Source organism: Periophthalmus magnuspinnatus, chromosome 15, assembly GCF_009829125.3.
Source record: "Periophthalmus magnuspinnatus isolate fPerMag1 chromosome 15, fPerMag1.2.pri, whole genome shotgun sequence".
In the NCBI taxonomy this organism is placed as follows: domain Eukaryota; kingdom Metazoa; phylum Chordata; class Actinopteri; order Gobiiformes; family Gobiidae; genus Periophthalmus; species Periophthalmus magnuspinnatus.
Genome location: NC_047140.1, coordinates 27,078,678 through 27,089,413, shown reverse-complemented (window position 1 = coordinate 27,089,413; position 10,736 = coordinate 27,078,678). Strand labels below are relative to the sequence as shown.

At 37.3% G+C, this 10,736-nt stretch overlaps 3 protein-coding genes across 6 annotated transcripts in view; 1 reads left to right on the top strand and 2 right to left on the bottom strand.

Annotated features, from left to right (window-relative positions):
- Positions 1 to 73: 73 nt before the first annotated feature.
- Positions 74 to 4,338, bottom strand: cutc (cutC copper transporter homolog (E. coli)). 2 transcript variants are annotated; one of them, XM_033979966.2, is made up of 9 exons: positions 4,215 to 4,338; positions 4,043 to 4,113; positions 3,900 to 3,959; positions 3,552 to 3,761; positions 3,010 to 3,045; positions 2,682 to 2,815; positions 2,445 to 2,472; positions 2,237 to 2,342; positions 74 to 2,162 (listed from the first exon to the last, which is right to left on the bottom strand). In XM_033979966.2, the coding sequence occupies exons 2-9, from the start codon at positions 4,110 to 4,112 to the stop codon at positions 2,051 to 2,053; spliced, it is 756 nt and encodes a 251-aa protein (XP_033835857.1). In that variant the 5' UTR covers position 4,113; positions 4,215 to 4,338; the 3' UTR covers positions 74 to 2,050. The 2 variants fall into 2 exon arrangements, with proteins under 2 accessions (XP_033835857.1, XP_033835856.1); XM_033979965.2 differs by lacking the exon at positions 4,215 to 4,338 and having other exon boundaries at positions 1,554 to 2,162; positions 4,043 to 4,208.
- A 263-nt stretch (positions 4,339 to 4,601) lies between these two features.
- LOC117382732 (cytochrome c oxidase assembly protein COX15 homolog) lies at positions 4,602 to 7,593 on the top strand. Its single transcript, XM_033979964.2, has 9 exons — positions 4,602 to 4,796; positions 5,511 to 5,692; positions 5,777 to 5,899; positions 5,988 to 6,174; positions 6,265 to 6,432; positions 6,520 to 6,601; positions 6,704 to 6,858; positions 6,934 to 7,047; positions 7,125 to 7,593. The coding sequence occupies exons 1-9, from the start codon at positions 4,722 to 4,724 to the stop codon at positions 7,254 to 7,256; spliced, it is 1,218 nt and encodes a 405-aa protein (XP_033835855.1). The 5' UTR covers positions 4,602 to 4,721; the 3' UTR covers positions 7,257 to 7,593.
- Positions 7,594 to 8,153: 560 nt separating this feature from the next.
- The window catches only part of LOC117382734 (Kv channel-interacting protein 2-like), a 99,560-nt gene continuing 96,977 nt past the window's right edge, over positions 8,154 to 10,736 (bottom strand). For 2 of the 3 annotated variants that reach the window (XM_055227016.1, XM_055227015.1), the window contains exons 2-8: positions 10,386 to 10,510; positions 10,245 to 10,314; positions 9,889 to 9,959; positions 9,660 to 9,767; positions 9,476 to 9,580; positions 9,339 to 9,401; positions 8,154 to 9,219 (exon numbers count right to left, since the gene is read on the bottom strand). In XM_055227016.1, the coding sequence (XP_055082991.1) occupies positions 9,172 to 9,219; positions 9,339 to 9,401; positions 9,476 to 9,580; positions 9,660 to 9,767; positions 9,889 to 9,959; positions 10,245 to 10,314; positions 10,386 to 10,510 (590 nt within the window). In that variant the 3' untranslated portion in view covers positions 8,154 to 9,171. The remainder of the gene's footprint in view (positions 9,220 to 9,338; positions 9,402 to 9,475; positions 9,581 to 9,659; positions 9,768 to 9,888; positions 9,960 to 10,244; positions 10,315 to 10,385; positions 10,511 to 10,736) is intronic. The other variant, XM_055227014.1, reaches the window with a different exon arrangement.

Below are 10,736 nucleotides of genomic sequence, written 5' to 3'. Positions count from 1 at the left end.
TGTGTAAGGGGCAAGACTCTCCCCAAAAAAGGGAATGTGTTTAGGAAATGGATGGGAGGAGCTCATTAAACAGTTTTCCTGTGCTGCTTCTCAGATGCATGTAATCAAGCTCTTCTATTCTAATAGTTTTTCCAGGCTACAACTGTGTGAGTCTTGTGTTTGAACTACCGGATTTCAGAAAAAAATGTAAGTGTGTATAAAAAGGGGCTGGGCTTTTCCTTTGTTTCTCTTAGTTTCCTTTTCTAAACAGATGGAATAAAATCCTTGGAGATAAAATTAAAATGACAGTTAGTTACACCCGTTACAACTGGTCAATGGAAATTCTAACAGATCACAACACAGCACCAGAGATATTTGTCAAATGACTTCCAGATGTAGCTTCACTTGCAGATTTATTCAAGATCGTCAGACCTAGAAACAAACCTGAAACCTTAACGATATTCAAATGTAACTACTGTGTATGGCAATATTATTGTCATAATTAGACCTGTCACAATAATTACTATATTGCGTTATGGTTCAGTATATGATAGATCTAACAATAATTTTTGAGGGTCAATATTTATGTTGGGCTTTTTCTTTGTACTAGTGGAGAACATTTTGTTATTTTTCCATTTTATGATAAGATTTGAGCTTTAGAGGATTGATACAAACTTACTACTGTTTCCTTCTGCTTTTTATTTATTTATTGCATTAATTTATTGACCCTGTTTTTAACCATATTGTACATTTAGAATAGTTTATTTTGGAGGTAATTCTACGTTAGGGTTATTTTGTCAGTGACATAAATTAATTTCAGGATTATTGTTTATATTTTCTCCAGTAATATATCACACTTCAAAATGTGTTACGTGTGACAGGTCTAATTATAGTTACAGTCAGCGAAACATCTGATCCATTTCTATTAATGAAAAGAACAGACAAATATTGAAAAGTCATAATAAGTAACATGTAAGATTGCATTGAAAAATATCATGAACTGGATAAGCCCTTACTGTGTTCCAATTGCATGTGCTATAATTGTTAATCATTGCTGCTTTGATTACCCCACACAGGCTGTAATTGAGTTGACTCACTGTTTGTGAAACCCAAGAAGAGGTTTGACATGTGACCAAAAGATAAGCATGCAGTGGTCAGCACAATGCAGATATAAACCATATAGACAAAAACTGATGTAACGTCACATCACTGTAAATAATAATATTCATCATCTTTTCACTTATACCACAAAATCTCTGAATCATCTATAAATATACAGCAGCTGATGACATTCAGAAGTAAACCTAGCCTTAGAGCACTTTAGACTAATTAGGCATCAGTGAACAGATAAGATTATTCTAACCTCTACACTACAATACTACACTCTGCACTCATTAACCACTATATTTGGTGATGGTGTATGACAGGTGTGAACATACCTTTTTATTTAAACAACAATTTATTTTAACAATGTTTATTCTTTTAAGAGAAGGTTACACAAATCCAGCCTCATAAAAGGCCACTAACAATACTAAGGCTAACTCAGCATAAATAGGCCAGCTTTCTAACATAAATCAGTTAGCAGAGGCTGTGCATGTTTGTAGGGCCGACTGGTTCCAATATTGTTGCTGGTGATATCAATACCACAATACCAATATTTTTCTGAGCTGCTGCAGTCTCTGTGCCATTCCCAGTTTGTCTTCAGTGCATCAAATTAATTGCTTTGCACAGAATAATTTGTAAAAAATAGAAAATAGAAGAGCAATTGACTGAAAATATGGTTGTATGTTTGCACAATCATACTTATAACAAAATACATCTGTAGACCTGACTGTGGATTTTAAAATCTTCATATTGGCATTTTATCAGTCAGCAGCAGGACAATTATTGGAAATGGGTATTGGCTCATACTGAACCATCCCTACTTTTTTGACATCAGTAAAATACTGTCCCTGAGTCATGAAGTCAGTCAAGAGAGAATCAAGTAATATCTGAAAAATTAGCAAAATGCTCATCATTTCTTTTTATATCTATCCATTTAATGAGCAATGGTCATGGACAAAACCCGGACTCACAAAGTATTTTTGGCTATTGCATTAAGTGCACGGATTTTGCACACATCTGCTACCTTTAGGCCATATTCAGGTGCTGAAAAAGATGCTCCCATTGACACACTGGTATTCCTGCACAAGACAACAAAAGCAAACACATGTTTAATTACATGCAATTTTGTTTTTCTTAATACAGAACCACTCACCTAAATTTCATGGCGGACTCTTTGCTGGAACGAGCCGAGCAGTGGAACTCCTGAGCCCCTGAACCCTCCAAGATACGCTGCAGATTTCTCTCTGTTATACCTCCTCCTGAGATCACAGATAATAGAGACAATAAATATAAAGAAATTATAATAAAAATAAATAAGAAATTATATTTATAATGAGAATATTTTAAAAGACATGACAAACCTGGCATTATGCTAATTCTGTCTTTCGCCTGAAGGGTGGGCAAAAACAAACTGCAATATTACTATTATTAGGCAAACATTTTAAATGTAATGATTGTTTTAATCCCAAGTAAAACGTGTGTGTGTGTGGGTGTGTGTGTGGGGTGTGTGTGTGTGTGTGTGTGTGTGTGTATATATATATATAAAAGCACACAGGCTAAAAGGAAGACCTGAGCTGTCCACAAATACATGGTGGTACCTGATCCATCAGGCGTTTAATAAGGGGGAGCCCCTCCAAAGCAGAGCAGTCACAGCCACTCGTAAGCACACGCTGGAAGCCTAATGAGACCAGTGTCTCAAGAGCAATGGTTGGGTCATGAACCATGTCAAATGCTGCAAAAGGATCAATAAAAGAAGCTTAACAGTAATACAATCATTAAACCAGAATATCTTCTGTTAAGAACTGCATTAGATTATGACAGAAAATGATTGTACTCTAGAGTCACAATTATCTGACTGGCAGTTACAACTGATATGTAATGATCAATGAAAATCATGTCAAAAAAGAAAAAGATGTCAAATATTACCTCGGTGAAAAGTGACTGGTAAGGGACGAGCAACAGCTATAAGAAACACAAATAAATAATGTGTGAATATAGCTCAACATTCATTTTACATAGTTTGTTTCTGGGTGACCTCTGCACACCTGCCTGGCCAACAGGTGCACCCGCACACTGGCTATGATCACATACACACAAAAATCTATTATTGGATTTCTTAAAGATGAATTAAATGAAATGCAAACCACAAAATCTGATGTGAGAAATCTGAGGAACCATAATCAGAAAGAATGATTTAGTGTTTTACATTTCATTTGAATAGTTTTATAACTCCAAACTCCATTTAGAGTGCTTGAAACCGCAGCCATCGTCTCACTCTTCATTCATTTTTATTTACATAATGTTCAGTGAAGGTCAGATTTACCAAAATGTTGTGTCAATAAAATGAATGAAGAGACAATGTGCTGGAGTCTTTTTTACAAAGTTTTCAACTATTATAATATGTGGTTTTCAGTGTTTAGTTATATATCAGTTACATGGTCATATGGTTTAACAGTGAAACGTCATACCTAGTAACTCCAAGCACAGCTCTGCATCCACTCGTCCGTCCTCTGTCAAGGCTCCCATCACCAGCCCATCAGCTCCATTGAGCTTCATCAGCTCTATGTCCTTCTTCATCACCTCTACTTCATAGTCTGAATACAGGAAATCTCCCCCACGAGGCCGAATCATAACATACACTGGTATTTTAACATACTGCTTCACAACATGTAAAAGACCTGCAGCAGCACAAAAGTATTTCACACATTAGAAATATGTATAAAGGTAGAAATAATTCCTAATAGGGGGTCACAGTTATTACCATATTTTGGTTGAATCAACCTAATATTTAGTTTCAGACGGAGAACAGTCCTTACCAATGCTCGGGGTGAGACCCCCCTCCAGAAGACTAGAACACAGCTCAAGACGACTCGCTCCTGCATTGATGACAACATCATTTATTCACTAAATGCAGTTAAATGTAACCAGATATACTGTGATATGACGCTATTTTACAAACCTCCTCGTTCAGCATTGACAGCAGACTCCACAGAGTCCACACACACCTCCATTAAAAAGCTATCTGCCATACTAGAACACAACACATCCATCACATAAGCTGCTATTTATTTGATTACGAAATGCATTGTAAGTAAATTGACGCTAAACACGTTTGTCTTTACGCAAGATACCTGAAACTCAATTTCTATCCATACATTTGACCTTGTGAGATGTTTACAGCGATATTTGTTGCATTTTGGTTAGATGACACTATCTAAAACACTTCGTAGCATTCGATGTTGTGACTAAACAACTGCTTCCGGTATGTTTGATTTGTACTTAGCCTTTGTCCGATGAGTGTAGATTCGTCAAACCTTACGTAATGCCGCCCGGCCAGAGAGTGTGGATGAATATTATGAACACTCACCGTTTGTTATGAAATTTTTCCTGGTGAAAATATATACTATTTGTGATTACGTTTTGGATGTATTTTTGCAGCTATACTTTTATGTTGTAATAATACTAACAACACACGGGAAATAAAACATAAACGTAAAAGTGTTAGTCTTTCGTGACGTAAAGGTCAAAGTTGAACTTTTGGACAACATAGGAAGTGTGCTTGTGTAAATTCATCAAGCGCACATGACCTGATGTTATTAAATCCCTAATTTACCATTTTCTACTTTGGAGTCTGCGAGATGATGCTTTCCACGTTTAGGACAGCAGCGCTGTGTTGCTGCAGAAGAGCGGGGCATGGATATAAACCAAGCAATGTGAGCTATGCTAACTGCTAATCTCTGATAGCTGTGTTATAACAGCAGCACGTTCATTTAAGGTCAGGCAGTATGTCAAGTGTAAAATACTGATCGCTAAAACGAACGATTTAGTGGGAGGGAAAATCAATAGTGGCTCTTAAGAGTAAATATACAATAATTACAACCAGTTAGATTCTCTGTATGATAGCATGGATATGTGTACCTCTGTAGGATATGATTACCTCAAATATTATATGAACTTGAAATAGTCTGTCAGGGTCTGCCTTAGATAACAAGCATTTATAGATTTTATGTTTCTACATAGATGCATATCATGACAGCGAAATAGCTTTTACATTATTTGTATATAACAGTCCTGAAGTGGTCCTCAACTAAATTGACACTCAGTTTGCACAGTGTGCAGATTCGTCAAACCTTACGCAATGCCGCCCGGCCAGAGAGTGTGGATGAATATTATGAAGATTCAACGTTTGTTATGAAATTTTTCATGGTGAAATTATATTCTATTTCTGATTACATTTTAGATGTATTTTTGCAGCTATACTTTTATGTTGTAATAATAGTAAATTTTATATTTCTACATACATGTATATCATGACAGCGAAATAGCCTTTACATTATTTGTATATAACAGTTCTGGAGTGGTCCTCAATTAAATTGACACTCAGTTTGCACAGTGTGTAGTCTAAATAGGCCATTTACTTTCTGCAGAATCTACAGTTGCGACTTTTCAGAAGAAACCAGGGAACCATTGCAGCAGAGGCTGGAGCTACATGTGGTTCAGCCACTGCCACTGCTGTGCCCAATGCTGCCACAAACAGGATAGTAGGGCGCTGGCTTGTGGGATGCAGTGGACTGGTTATTGGAGCTGTTGTTTTGGGTGGAGTTACAAGGTATAGTTTACTTATGTTAAGGTGTTTGGGAATTTATTGTACCATTTTTACAGCTTCTATTGATTTAGTTATTATTTCCAAAAGACTTACAGAATCTGGTCTTTCAATGGTGGACTGGCATCTGGTAAGGGAAATGAAGCCACCACAGACACAAGAAGAATGGGAAGCAGAATTTTCCAAGTACCAGCAGTTTCCTGAATTTAAAATGTAAGCTCATCCATTTATGGTTTTATTTTACACAAGTAAAAATTTATGTAACCATGTATGTTGACACACATATATTTATGTATTTCAGATTAAATCACAACATGACTTTGCCAGAGTTTAAGTTTATATTTTACATGGAGTGGGGTCACCGTATGTGGGGCAGACTTGTAGGACTTTCTTACATCCTCCCTGCTATATACTTTTGGAGAAAAGGATATTTTACTCGTTCAATGAAGGGAAAAGTGCTTGGTCTTTGTGGATTTGTTTTCTTTCAGGTAAGATCTAATCTAAACAAATGAATATTCAATTAAGTAAATTGAGTGTTATGTAGAACATAACATAAACAAAAACATTTGTCCTCTTAGGGTCTCCTGGGCTGGTATATGGTTAAGAGTGGTCTAGAGGAGAAACCAGAGTCTCATGACATCCCCAGAGTGAGCCAGTACCGTCTGTGTGCCCACTTGGGCTCCGCTCTGCTGCTTTATTGTGCCAGTCTTTGGACTGGGCTAACTCTGCTACAGTCCCCGCAAAAGGTTATTGTTTTTGCACACTTTTGCATGCTCATTTAATTTTGTTGATAAGGATTTTTTTTTTTTAATTAATGCATTTAAATATTTCAGATGATCGAGACTAAGCATTTAATGCTGCTCAGGAAGTTTGCCAAGGGAACTGGCGCACTGGTCTTTATTACTGCCCTTTCAGGTAAAGAATATTTTATACATTGTCATGCTGTTGTGTGTAACCATGGTTAAGACATAGTTATTGATAAGAAACTTCAATAGAGCTTTAATCACATGAGTACAGGTGCTTTTGTGGCTGGCTTGGATGCTGGATTGGTCTATAACTCTTTCCCCAAGATGGGTGAGCGATGGATCCCTGATGATTTGCTTGCTTTCTCTCCAACTCTGAAGAACTTCTTTGAAAATCCCACAACTGTTCAATTTGACCACAGAATTTTGGTACAGTGCAATTTACAACAATGTTTTATTACATTTGATTAATCTTAATATATAGTTATTGTTCTTTCTTTTTAGGGTATCTCCACTCTGGCAGCAATCACAAGCCTCTATCTTTTTTCAAGAAAAGTGATGCTTCCCAAAAGGGCTAAAATTGCCATCAGCCTTCTTACAGCAATGGCTTATGGACAGGTAGTTGATCTTTCTCTGTATATTTGTGCTGTGACTCATCTCTATAAATAAATTTAAATGATGGTTGTCCTTCTTAGGTCGCCCTGGGGATCAGCACCCTGTTGCTGTATGTGCCCACTCCAATTGCAGCGACTCACCAGTCTGGATCTCTGGCTCTTCTCTCTCTGGCTATCTGGGTGTTGGCAGAGCTCCGCAAAGTCCCCAAGTAAATACCGTACTAAATACCGTAAATATCATACACCATGCCTCCTTAACACATTTTGTTCTAGTTGATGTTTATTCAGATACATGTCATATTTAAATGCTATGCACAAACATCTCTTGAAAATGGCAAAAATTAAAAAGGAAAAATACATTGATAATTGATATCGTCAATTGATAATTATATTGGATTACTTTAGATCCATTCATGTACATTTAACTTATAAAACTTTTGTGTTGATAAATTATGTGGAATCTGGCATTTCAGTGTTTGATTTTCAGTGTTTCCTATACACTGAGACGTCAGATTGTGTCTTGTATATAATAAAAATGAAAAGTCAATCCCTTGTTGCATAGTAACTGTTATTTATTATCTCTGTACAAAATATACACGTTTTAAATATAATGCAACCGCTTGAGGCTAACTAACTATACAGTCAGTACAACAGGTTAGTATGTTCAATGTTCTGAAGACACAGTACATGCGGGTATAGACAGGTGTCCTTGTGATAATGATTGAAAGTCAGAAATTAGCAAGAGGCAATCCTAACCAAACCAAGTTAAATAAAATACACAAATAAAGTTGGAAGTGCATATTTTTACTAGGGTAATGTTCCACCCTTATTGAGGATGAGGAGAGAACTGACACAGATAGTTATTGCTATTCAAGGTATCGCGGTGTACAAAACGTCATTCAGCTCCTGCTTTGAATGTCTTGGGATTACAAATATTTAGATATTTGAAATGTATAATATATATAAATAAATAATACATAAAATAAAGGGGAAATAAGACTGTCACGTTTACCTTGGTCAGCTACTCAAATAAAAAACCTTTGTCACCGATCGCTGCATCTTCTTCGTCAGTGGAGTATTATATTTTCTCTTGTCAGTCAAAGCTAAACTTGTTCTCTGAATGTATCCTCTTTGGTGTTACAGAAAAAAATATTGATGTCAAAGAGCAAAAAATAAATATCTTTCAACAAAACACACACATACAATGTAGCTTGACTTTATTAGGTCTAATTTAGCGGGACTGCTGCATTGTCCTGGGAACCTAATTTCACATAGCCTGCTAAAATTTCTCTGTCAAATGTATAGTGAATGAATAGTTATAGTGACGTTTTGATATGGTGAATAGCTGTCATGGTCCAGTATTCTCTTATTGTACTGTCTATTGTAAGATCACATCACTGGGAATGCTAGAACACATACAACTGCAAAGAGACACATGGCTAGAATTGGAATAATTTGGAAGGCCAGGAAATATTCTAAAGCTGAATCTTGTGGGTTTTATCTCATTGGAGACACACACTGGTGGGTTGGATGTCTTCTACACATGCACACACACGTATACAGAGGGCGAGGCACCTGTGAATGACTGGGTATAGACAGACAGGCAGACTTTGGAGTATCTCTGTAAATACACAATTTGATATTAGTGACATCATCATGCGATATTCAGTTCCTCATGGAAAACAACATGGATAAGTCTTGTTTTCTCCCATGAGTGTCTTTCTTGGTCTGGCCACTAGATGGTGCAACATCCGTTTTATTATTTGGCAGAAGGCTTGTAGCTCCGGAGGCAGGAGATCCTATAGAGCTGGAACAGGAGAGAGGTCAAATGTTATCTCAGTTTGGGTGTCCTCTGCTTTTGGCCTCTCCCGTCATTGGCAGGTCCCTTGTGGTCACTTGATTCTCGCCTTCAGTCTTTCAGGGAAACTAAGGTTCAACATGATAAGAAGTGAACTTGTTGGTGGATGATCTCTGTGCCTTCAGTAAAAAGGAGAGTTCTGTAATGCCCTATGGATTCCCATTCACACACTGGTACAAACACGCCCTTTCTCTCTTTCTCTGTAGTCCTCTGGTTCCTGTCACACATCCCTCTGCCTGGTGCCTTTGTACCCTGTATTCCACTCTAAGTTTAGATGACGTTGTCAAACAGTTGCATGGACTGCATGATGTTCTCATCCTGCACAAGAATAATAAGTCTCATCAACAGGTGTCCACTGTTTTGAAATTGCAAATGGAGTAAAATGCGGAAATTATTGCGTGAAAAAGTCAGATGGTATTGACAATATAATTTTTTACCTTTTTGCAGGATTCGATAAATTCATCTATAGTGACCACACCATCTTGATTTCTGTCCATTTTCTGAAAAGGATAGCGTCATATAATTGTAATTGTGCAACATAAGGACAAGAGTTTGGACAAGAGCTGAATCTGACCTGAAAAAAGCTTTCCACATGTTCCCTCGGTGCGTCTTCCTGCATAGAGGGGTATGTGTACTTGCCCATCATGTCATAGATGGACTTCATAATGTCCAGCATCTCCTAAAACAACAGCACGCACATCATATTAGTTATGCTCATGGAAGGACTGTGATGAAAGATTTATGTCAAAGTCGATGACCTCTTTGGTGATACAGCCGTCCTTGTTGAGGTCATAGAGATTGAATGCCCAGTTTAGCCGGTCATTAACAGTGCCTCTCAGGATGATCGACAGACCGAATACGAAGTCCTGTACAAAAATATGATGCGTAGGATTAAATGCAGAAATCCAAAGTTTCAATATGTGTGTTTACTGAGTGTATGCTAGTTAAAGTGTACACATCAAAAAGTAAGATGATACAAACGCTTACCTCAAAACTAACTGAACCATTCTTGTTTGTGTCAAATGCTTCAAACAGGAAATGTGCATACATACTTGAATCTGTGAAGGTAAACCAAAAGGTTCCTGTAAACACAAACTCTCCAAACGACTGGAATCAGCAGCATGCTAAATATAGACCAGATTTAAAAGTTATTTCAAATACAACTCAAGGCAAGTGGTTAACATTTCATCAACTGAAAAATCCTTGAGCAAAAAGTGCCAAGTCGCTGCCCCAGTCAATACCATTCAAAGCAGACAGTGTGTTTTGTACTCAGCCATTATTATAAATAGAATGCAGCTATTTCTATTCAAAAAGTATTATTAATATTATGCAAGTTTACTCACCTCCCTGGGGGAAGAACTGTGAGTAAATATTCTTAAAATTTTCCTCGTTTACCACACCGCTGGGACACTCCTGACATAGAGACATTAGATATTATTACAGTGCATCACATACACCAGTTAATGTCTAAATGTGTCACATACATTTTTAAAGCCCCGGTAGAGGACCTGCAGCTCCTTCTTGGTGAACTTGGTCTGCTCCTGGAGCTTGTCCATGCTCTCAGGACGGTGACACACAGTGGACAGCTCAAAGTCATCTTCCACGCTGTCTGTGGGAGAGATGAGCATCAGCACATTCATCAGACCGCACTCAGGGATCTGCTGGCACTTTTAATAAAGGCAAGTTATAGTCGAGTTTAGTCTTTTGCAAACTACTGTCACATCGCTCAACACAGACTCATTTTCTAGATATTAAATGCATTTATAAAATTATACGAGAATAAGAGAGGGATTTTTGTGATACATTTTCTTTTGGGTGTCAATACGATGTGTAAT

Excerpts from the sequence above, each read along its gene's own strand:
- cutc (XM_033979965.2), bottom strand. The coding sequence starts at position 4,133 with ATGGATGTGTTGTGTTCTAGTATGGCAGATAGCTTTTTAATGGAGGTG. Across the intron at positions 3,960-4,042 it reads TGTCAATGCTGAACGAGGAG|GAGCGAGTCGTCTTGAGCTG; the intron begins GTTTGTAAAATA and ends TCATCAATGCAG. Across the intron at positions 2,163-2,236 it reads GAGTCCGCCATGAAATTTAG|GAATACCAGTGTGTCAATGG; the intron begins GTGAGTGGTTCT and ends TGTCTTGTGCAG.
- LOC117382732 (XM_033979964.2), top strand. The coding sequence starts at position 4,722 with ATGATGCTTTCCACGTTTAGGACAGCAGCGCTGTGTTGCTGCAGAAGA. Across the intron at positions 6,433-6,519 it reads TGCTACAGTCCCCGCAAAAG|ATGATCGAGACTAAGCATTT; the intron begins GTTATTGTTTTT and ends TAAATATTTCAG. Across the intron at positions 6,859-6,933 it reads AATTTGACCACAGAATTTTG|GGTATCTCCACTCTGGCAGC; the intron begins GTACAGTGCAAT and ends CTTTCTTTTTAG.